Below are 10,565 nucleotides of genomic sequence, written 5' to 3'. Positions count from 1 at the left end.
TATAGGTACAAAACTTCCAAACAGCCGTTTATATCGCTAAGACTAGTAGTCTCCATTTGTATCTCAAAACATAGCCTGATCGTGGTTTTTAAACCCCAATCAAGTGTGTGTGCGACATTTTGTCCACCTGATCTAAATAGGAGTTAGCTTAATGTTTACAAATATGTCCCAGATTTTTCAGGGACAATTTATGCAAATAAGAGACCACATTGGTACATGGTTGTAATGATGTCCGTCAAGGTCGACACAATCACCATGATTGAACAAATGTAACAGAGTACGCACTGTAACCAGGGTATAAAACGTTATCTGACAAAACTGTCGTGGTAAAAGTAAAGAAAACGCTGTCATGATTATGATTTTCAAGGTCTGTTGGCGACACATGAATATTTTATACTAGCAGCCTTGTGCATCTCAGTGTGCGTGGAAGCGACACAATCAACGAAATATCAAAGTTTGGCCAGTGTACTCCCAATTACACACAGTGGTTCACACATCGGTAATCGTTTTAAAAAAAGTTTGGCGTCCACAATATTCTTCATTTTTTCCTCTAATTGGCACCCAAGGGCAGCCACCCATGGACCAGCTGATGGTTAAAAATGTGTTAACGACAACACAGCACATACAACAGAAAATGAAATTATTGTACATAGTACAGTAAAAACTACCATTGCAGTAATTTTCTGGCGTGCTAAAAATTCTGTTTAATAAATACAAAAATAATTCAAAATGGATCCGACATAATCAGCCACTCTCAATAACTTCGACATTCTTACATAAATTGTGTCTTATGCAAATCGCTTATGGAGGTTTACTAAAAAGTTTTACTTAGCTTACTTATACTTCTGCTCTTTTCAATTTTGCATGTTAATCTATGTTGATCAATTATATGTTAAGATAGTTCGCACAGCGATCCCCCACAGTCGGCAACAAGGGGCTGACGGGTACACATTCCTGCTTTATACATGACAGTAAGGCTGTTTCCGTAATTCACGTAGACGCTTCCAATGTCATCCCACAAATGATGTGTAACCATGATGTCATAATGTAAATTGCTGTAATTAAACTAATCGATAAACTAAGAATTTAAAATGTTAGATGATTTGGTTATTGCCTCTTTATCAAACTCAGCCCGACAGTTATAGGGTTGGCTGAAAATACCAAGCATTAAAGTTTCGATGATTTTGAAAATTCTGAATGTTCCACGGCGCCCTAATACGAAGTGAAGACTTGTATAGTCAGAATAACATGTCACTGCTATTACACTCATGAGCAGGAAATTCTTGAAAAAATGTGCTGACCAAAAGAAGCCATTAAAATTTACGATATATAATTGTTGGTACTTGGTCATTACAACCTAATGTATGTAATACTTACCCAATATGTAATAACACTTAACCCAATATGTAATAACACCATACCCAATATGTAATACTAACCGAGTATGTAATAGCATTTAACCCTATTTTATAACATATTTTGTCAACCCATTACGTAATAAAGTCTCCACCGACAATGGATGGAAATTGCATTACATATTGGGTCTACCCAATATATGATAAATTTCCATAGACAATGCATATTTGATTTAATTTGATTAGTTTCTTGTCCTCCTTCTACTTATGTGATCATTTTAAGACAATCAACCAGAAAGGCAGTTATGTGTTGACAAATACAGGCAAACTACTACCTTCTCTTGATTTTCATGAACAAGGGCTTCCTTGACGGAAATGCATGACATGCTACTAATGTTTACATTTTGTTCATACACCAGATACATGGAGAGATTTTAACATACAACCATTAACTCAGAAACCCTACAGGGAAAAGTAAACGTTGTTATTTTCCAGTGCAACTGGTGCATCCACTTTTAGAACAACTTACAAAATCAATATGTTACAGGGGTGATGGCACTGAGATTAACTTAAGAATTTTAACCGTGGTGAACTTGACTATTCCTTTCAAATCCTAACGTTACTATGAATCTTCAACTGAGATACACTTCACTGTGAAATGTTTGCGCACAAAGACATTGGGGTGGACCATTTGATATCTGGGCGGGCCTGGAAGATTGATGAGGTAGCATTATGTTTACCTGATCCGTTGTATTTTTTCCACTCTCCAACCTTTTCCTTTTGTCACGCCTAATCTGTCAGATTCGTTTTTCACTGACATTTTGCTGGGAATCTTTTTTCCGAAAATTGTCCATATCCCCGATGAAGATATCAAATAGTCCACCTCTTGGTATTGACAATGTTTACTTAAAGAGATAGAGTGACAGTTGGCAGGCAGTGTGTGAGCTATTTATAGTACTTTTAAACATTGAAAGAATTTTGGAATATATATATAGTTTTTGGAGAAAACAAATTTTGACCAAAAATTGGAATCCAAAGGTAAAAATACAAACAATTCACTACAATTTTACAAATTTGACTGCGGTCATCTCGAGGATTAGGGATACTAACTTTGGAAGCAATCGGACAAACCGTTTCAGAGAAGAAGATTTTTTGACTAAAAACTGAAAAAAATTACCCCAAAAATACAAACAGCAAAATTCATCAAAGTTGTACACACCTTATTTAGAATACCTAAAGGAACATACATATCACGTTTAAACAAAATCTGACCAACGATTACTGAGTTTTAGCAATTTAGGATTTTCCTTTTTACCTCATTTGCATATTTTTGACACTGACATGTTCATTTGAACAAATTCACATCTCCATCCCTGGGTGCACCTCTACACCATATACTAAGACTGTAGCTGCTGCGGTTTAGTTTTTGATCTTAACGGACATACATCTATACATACATAAATACATACATACATAAATACATACATCTATACATCCATACATACATACATACATACATACATACATACATACATACATACATACATACATACATACATACATACATACATACATACATACATACATACATACATACATACATACATACATACATACATACATACATACATACATACATACATACATACATACATACATACATACATACATACACGCATGCAAATGAGATGCAAATGAAATGATTCACCATATACGGTAAGCTCTCCTTGGTATACCAAATGAGAGTTAAAAACTACATCAAAATAACAATCGCTAGTTTTACATGCGTGTTCAGTATCATTTGGTGAGACTGACATGTTTTTTTGGAACGTAAAGAACCTTAACATTTTCGTACTAATTGATATCAAATTTCTTAAGACTGCTTTTCGGGCAGATCTCCCCTTTTCCAAAGAAAGAGAAAAATCACACATATAAGTTTTCAAAGAAACCGCCGATAAATTCATTTATAAACGAGGTTCGGTCTAGATATCAACATATCTATATTACCTGCGGTACATACATTGACATGAACAGAGACGCTTTCTTTAATTACCAGTGAAACGAAATCGAAAATCCTTATTTTATTATTTAGCAAAATAATTAGGTTTGCCAAAAATCTGATGGAAAAGTTAAGAGGCTAGATTCACATCACACGCAACTTCAATTTCCACTTTGTTGAGTATTAACAGTCAAACACATTGGTGATATCCAGTAATGCAGTGTTCAATTCAAAAATCTTCATAGTCGTTGATGGTATATTTTTCAGTCTGTTAAATCTTGGTGGGTAATTTGTAGCATTTCAGGCAACTTAGAAATAATTAACGACAACAACGTTATTACTTCCATGAACTTTGTACTTTTATTTCAAATCTTAACTACTTTTTTGAATCTTCATCTTCATTTTACATATACTGAACTCGTTTACAATATGACGTCAAATCGAGTTTAGCGATCGTTATCATTCAAGGCAAGTAAATAACCAGGTCCAATAACTGCAAAATCAATGGTGCAATCTCGAACCACTATTTTAGAAGTTTTACCAGTTTAGGATGGTCCTTAATTCAAAAATTTTAAATTTCTTGTTGCTAAACAAACGAACGTTTATTATTGTTTACAAAATTATAGTGATATATATCTTTTACTGACAAAAGTGCTGGATAAAAAAATTAAGTTACAGATGGTGAAGCTTTAATCAGTCCTTGATAAGAGGACAGACGTTTTGAAAGCTTACAAAAGTTATACCAAATACATGCTATAAAAAGCGTTCCATAAGTTTGCGTGCTAACTGACCGTTTACTTTATTGACCATTCACTATACAATGCCTTTATCAACTGTTTTTAAACGACCATATTATTTACTTTTAAGTTAAATCCAACAATCTCATTAAATTGTAATGATGTCCTTATCATCCCGTGTAAAGAATAAATACAGTGTTTCTTGCATTCTGGCTGCTTTGTTTATCTTTTGCGAAAGTACATGGTCCTTTTCCTATATGTGATCTACCACAAATGAAAAGTAATTGAAAATTAAGATCGAAGTCTTTCCTCATGGAATTATTGTTATAAAGTGAAAAGACAAAAAATAATATCGTCTCTTACAATAAATGTAAACAAAGCTTATTATCGTATCAAAATAATTTGCTTGATCAACTACGATTCTCATACAAAATAGTGATCAAGCAAAATGTATCGAAACCGTGGCCGATATACCTAAAGCAGACACGGAATAACAACGTTGTCGTTTAATTTAGAATGAGATCAAAGGATCACTTACATCTACTTCCTATTACTAAAGAAAAAACTACAAATAATATTAATGTCAGGATCAATGTCGCATTATAACCACGATTATAGAAAGATAATCGGATTTATATACATGCAGTTGTAGTTTTCATATTTTCAAGGGTAGACTGCCCTCTACGTCAAATAGAGTTCCATTCATTAGTGCCTTAGAGGGGGTCACAACATTGCCCTGCCTCTTTTCGATCACACCGCCAAACAAGCAGCTGGCAGTTTGGTTTTTTCAACAATTTTATTCTCGTTTCTACATTTTTCAGGCAAGCTCTCTTTTTGTCTTAGGGATCCTACCCTTATATAAGTGCTGGGCATCCAGGCACATGTTTTTGGCAATCAGGATGAAGCCAAAGGTGTTATTTTAGGTCATTCTTTCTGGCTAGGCGTCCATGTCATTACCGCGTAACGCACGTCCTATGCCGCAGTCATTCAACATGTGCAGTTCTGCAGAAATACAGCTACACGGCATCGAAGGCCGTACATGGACGGGGTTTTGATTTACATGTCGTCCAGTGTTTTAACTCAGTGTGGTTGTTTTACAGCTTTGTGCAATTGATTTGTCATAACTTTCAGCAGCTATTGCCGGCTCAAGTCTGATGCATTTCGTGGAGATTTGCTCGATTACATGGACGTCAAGTTTATTTTTGTTTGCCAGATTTTCCCGCGCATCACATCATGTAGTAGCCGTTTTTAACGAGCGTGTCTCACTGTTGAAGGCCGAGTTAGAAGGCTTCGCCTTTGGGCATTTCTGGAAACACAAGCGTGTTTTAGCAAGTGTGCACAGATTTTCTGCGCCGATGGGGTTCATTCTAGCGCACTTGGCGAGATCAGGTAAGGTAAATTGGGCAGTTGTGACCCATGGGGAATTTTGGCCCATGGTACGTTCTCTGCTTTTTAAAGCGCCATCTATCATCAACAAGGCATACGAACGTCTGCTTATTATAGGAGCTTACGGGGGCAGTTCTTAAATCATTACGGTTAATTTGAGCGTGTTTTGATGGTGCAGTACTGCCAGTAGTGTCGGTGTTATCAGTTTCCGTACATTCGTTTACACTTTTCAACCTTGCGTACTTGCATATTGGGGTTATTTCAATTGTTTTTGTTGCCACTCACACTGACATATCTCGTCATGACACAGTGGTTTTACTGTCATTTATTAATTTTGGTTGTATATACCTTATTACGTATTACTTATGTATGCATTTTATTTGCATAGTTTTAATTACCCAATGAATGTATATTCCCTTTTTACAGCATGATTAGTGCAATATCTTACACGGTAACCATTTTGGTGGCCATTTGCACTAGTGCTGTTTTTGTAACCTCTCACATACCTTGTCAGGGGAGAGTGGTTTACCAATATTATTGGCTGGATTTACCTTCTGTTTCAAGGGTTGGTTTAATTTGTAGCCACGTGCACTGTTTAATTTATGCAGTGGTTATTTTATTTTCTTTGTACTTAAATTAATGTGTTACCAGGGTGAAGGGTTTACAATTTTTACATTTTATTATGCAGTGCAAGCATTATTTTATTTTATTTTTCTTCCCTTTGCTGGCTTGACTATTCTTATCATTAGCCAATAGGGCCAAAGGTCTAGTCCTCTTTACTTGCTGTTAGTATTTCTCTTTATCAACAGCATGCCACCGAAGCGAAAAGCATCGGCACCAGAGCAGCTACAGCTTAACGCAAGGTTTCATCAACAACAACATTTGCTGTCATAAATACAAGAAACAAAATGGATGCCACACAGCCATTTTAGACCGGATACAAACAAAATTCAATGTGCAAATGTATAACATATAGAGTAATCTATGTACTAAAGATGTGCTGTGAAATCACAACGTCCTATGTCCAACGCCCCTGGGAAGCAGAAAAGTGGGCCAGGCTCCACTCCCCTAAAAGGGCAAAAATCCCACACATAGCCTGTACATGGCAAATGTCAGCCACATCAATCTTCTGAAATGAAATAACAAATGCTGTGCCCGGCCTGCTATGCTTAAAATTGAAAAGAGTTAATATCATTGACTGAGGTTCACCTGAAGTTCCCGAAACTGCAACATATTGAACCGAATGACACCACCTATATCGTGCTTATTCTTAGTGGTGATTTCCCCAATCCTGAGGAAAACCATAGAAGGCTGTTAGAAACATTGCTCTGAATAAACAACACTGATAAGCTGATGTAATAACATCTGAAAACTATCCAAGCAGAACTGAAATCCTCATGCACTGATTTGAAAAACGAATTTCGAGATATAAAGAGATCAGTTGACTCAGTGCAGGAAGAAGTAAATATGCTGAAAGAAGAAAATCGTGTGGCAAATTATGATATGGCAGCCGTATCCCAGAAACTGGATGAAATTGTCAGTCGCCTGGATGATCTGGAAGATGATACCGATAGACTGGAATCATTTTCGAGGAGAGATAACGTTCGATTGTATGGAGTGAAAGAAGAAGAGGGAGAGAATTTTGAACGATGTAAGGAGAAAGTTGTGGAAATTTTAAACCAGAATGTGAAAATTCAATTATGGGAGAGTAGACACATTGTCAGAGCCCACCGAGTGCCAGCAATCGTGAAAGACAAGCCTCGTCCGATTGTTGTTAAGTTTCATCACTTTGAAGACAAAATTTCTGCCCTGAAAGCAAGACAACAATTAAAGGAGGCCGATATCGGTATTGGAAATGATTTGACCAAACGCCAACGAAGAAATATATCTCATCTTAAAAGACAAGGGAAAAATGCTTATTACAAAAACGGCAAGTTGGTGATCATAGACAAGACTGGTGTCGAAAACTGTGGAAGTAGTCAAGAAGCTAGTGTCGCTGACAGAAATTCACATCGTCCTAGGACTCGTTTACAAAGTCGTCTCAACACCAGAGACTAGGGATTCGGCCACGGCCCAGACGCTGTAACATTTTTAACTTGGAATGTGCAAGGATTGAAAAGCAAGTTGCATTCCTTTGATTTTGCAAACTTTGTTTTAAATTATGACATTATTACTTTTCTGGAGACGTGGGCTGATAAAGACTCACTGTTTGATAAGTGTTTTCCAGACTTTCATGTGTTCAATACTACACGAAACAGAAAATCTGAACATGGCCGCTATCCTGGTGGCGTTTGTACCATTATACGTAATAGGTTGATGCCGTATGTAACTCAAGTTAAATCAAATCTTCATGATTGTATTTGCTTACTTCTTAAGGGTTGTTTATTTTCATTAGAAAAAGATGTTCTTTTTTGTAGCACGTACATTTCACCAAAGTACTCCACCACATATGATAGTCTGCCTTCGGCAGATGGCATAGAATTATTAGAAAATGAATTGTCCAGTATTCTTGCAGATTTACATGACGTTTACGTAATCATTACAGGTGATATGAATGCACGCACGGGTGAAGATCCTGACTACATCATCGATGACAGTACAGAGTACATAGTTGATTCTTCCTATTGTTATGCTAATGATTCCTTTCACATGCCCCGTGTCTCTAAAGATAAAGTTGTTAATAGCTACGGCTGTTCCCTTCTTTCACTTTGCTGTACATATAATATACATCTTTTAAATGGTAGAATTGGCGATGACGCAAACAAAGGTGAATTTACTTGCATTGCAAATGCAGGTGCTAGTGTTGTCGACTACACATTGGTGTCAACTGATCTGTTTCCAAATGTCATGTCATTTTCTGTGGAGATGCGAAGCGAATCAGATCATTTCCCTCTGTCATTTTCTTTCAAAGCAAACACTGCGGTCAATCCAACTTGTCAAAACCTGCAAAATTACACTGATGTATTGCGTAAATATGTGTGGTGTCCCGAGAAAGAAATTCAGTTTTCTAATCTTGTTAAAGAAAAACTGTCAAGTCATGGCCTTGAAGATGAAATTCTCAGTCCTTTTTCTGATGTAAATGATGTAGTTGTTGATTTCAGTGATATGTTAATACAAGTAGCTGATCAGTGTAATATGTGTAAAAGAGTTGCGCCAACCAAGTCATGTCATAGAGAGCAACCACCATGGTTTGACAGGGAGTGTGTTTTATTGAAACAGAAAAAGTATGATTTACTGAGACGGTTTAGAAACAATGGTGGCACTACAGAGTTAACTTTATATAAAAAGGCTAGAGCTGATTTTAGAAAACTTTGTCGCAATAAAAAACGGTTATTTTTAAATGACGAAAGGGAGAAACTTTCAATTTGCTCATCAACAGATCCAAAGAGCTTCTGGGCAAGTGTAAGGCGTTTAGTTTCAACACGCCGATTTCAAAATAATGTTCCACCCCAGGTTTTTTATGATTATTTCAGTAATTTATTCAAACAAAATGTTACTGTGGATGACGATTCCAATTTTTCAAGTTTTTCGCAAGAGCTTTCAGCTTGTGTAGACGAATTATTTGGGGGAGAGTGTGAAATAGGTTGTGATATTTTAAATGCTCCGATCACAAATAACGAGATAGAAATAGCCATACGAAAACTCAGAAATGGTAAATCAGCCGGTCCAGATGACATTTTGGGTGAATTTTTTAAATCTACGAGCCACTTTATTCTTCCTTTTTTGAATGTTTTGTTTAATAGACTTTTTGATTCAAGTATTTTCCCGAAGGAATGGTCTAAAGCAATCATCATTCCACTTCATAAGAGTGGTCCGACTGATTCTCCTTGTAACTATAGAGGTATATCTCTGTTAAGCATATTTAGTAAAATTTTCACTTCTGTTTTGAATAACCGCCTGTCTTTTTGGGCGAATACACTCGCAAAAATCGATGAAACCCAAGCAGGCTTTCGGAGAGGGTATTCCACCGTGGATAATATTTTTATTTTACAATCTATTATTCAGAAATATGTTTCTAGAAAAAGGGGTAAGTTTTATTGTGCTTTTGTTGATTTTTCGAAAGCCTTCGATACTGTGGAGCGGCAAAGGTTATGGTATGTACTTTTAAAGGGTGGAGTGAGAGGGAAAATGTTCAAAATAATACATGCTATGTATGTTGATGTCAAATCATGTGTTCGCACAAATAACAGTTATTCAGATTATTTTAGTTGTCCAATAGGAGTTAGACAAGGGTGTATGTTAAGCCCCTTCTTGTTTTCATTTTTTATTAACGAGCTGATTCAAGATATACAAAATAGCGGTCTCCGTGGTATTCAACTTTCACCAGATATAGTTGAAATAATGTGTCTATTGTTTGCAGATGACGTAGTTCTTTTTGCTGATACTGTCATTGGTTTACAGCGCCTTCTGAACTGTTTGAACACCTATTGTATTAAATGGAAAATGTCAGTAAATTTAGATAAGACCAAAGTCATTGTATTTAAAGGTGGCGGACACCTTTCAAAGAATGAGAAATGGTACTTTAATGGAGAAAGGCTTTGTGTAGTGTCGTTTTATAAGTATCTCGGGGTTATTTTTTCTACCAGACTGAAATGGTCTGTTGCAACAAAAACTCTTGCCCAACAAGCCAAAAAAGTGTTAATGGGCATCACCAGAGCTGGTAAAAAGACTGGTCACTTTAGTTATGATGTATTTTTTAAAATTTTTGATGCTATGGTCTTGCCTATTATAACGTACGGTTCGGAAGTGTGGGGTTACACAACATATGAAAGTCTAGAACGTGTACAGTACTTGGCCTGTAAAATATTTTTAGGTGTATCCTGCAACACTCCAAATGCTGCTGTTCTTGGAGAATGTGGGCGGTATCCTATTTATTTTTACACAGCTAAGAGATGTATAAAATATTGGGTAAAACTTTTAAAAATGCCAGGTAGTAGATACCCCAGAAAGTGTTATGATATGCTTTATCAAATTGATAAATCAGGAATAAGAACAAAACCTACATGGATACATCACATTAAAAATATTCTCTTTCAATGTAATCTCCAAGATGTGTGGGAACGACAAGAAATAGTTAATGAGAAATAT

General features: G+C 36.2%; 1 protein-coding gene across 1 annotated transcript; it reads left to right on the top strand.

Annotated features, from left to right (window-relative positions):
- The first annotated feature begins 6,944 nt into the window (after positions 1 to 6,944).
- Positions 6,945 to 7,535, top strand: LOC139143008 (uncharacterized). Its single transcript, XM_070713199.1, has one exon. It carries the CDS (start codon positions 6,945 to 6,947, stop codon positions 7,533 to 7,535), a length of 591 nt encoding a protein of 196 aa, XP_070569300.1.
- The last annotated feature ends 3,030 nt before the right edge of the window (positions 7,536 to 10,565 follow it).

Source organism: Ptychodera flava, chromosome 10 (assembly GCF_041260155.1).
Source record: "Ptychodera flava strain L36383 chromosome 10, AS_Pfla_20210202, whole genome shotgun sequence".
Lineage (NCBI taxonomy): Eukaryota > Metazoa > Hemichordata > Enteropneusta > Ptychoderidae > Ptychodera > Ptychodera flava.
The sequence above is the reverse complement of the archived record's forward strand: the minus strand, read 5'-3'. Positions and strand labels throughout refer to the sequence as shown.

Excerpts from the sequence above, each read along its gene's own strand:
- LOC139143008 (XM_070713199.1), top strand. The coding sequence starts at position 6,945 with ATGCTGAAAGAAGAAAATCGTGTGGCAAATTATGATATGGCAGCCGTA.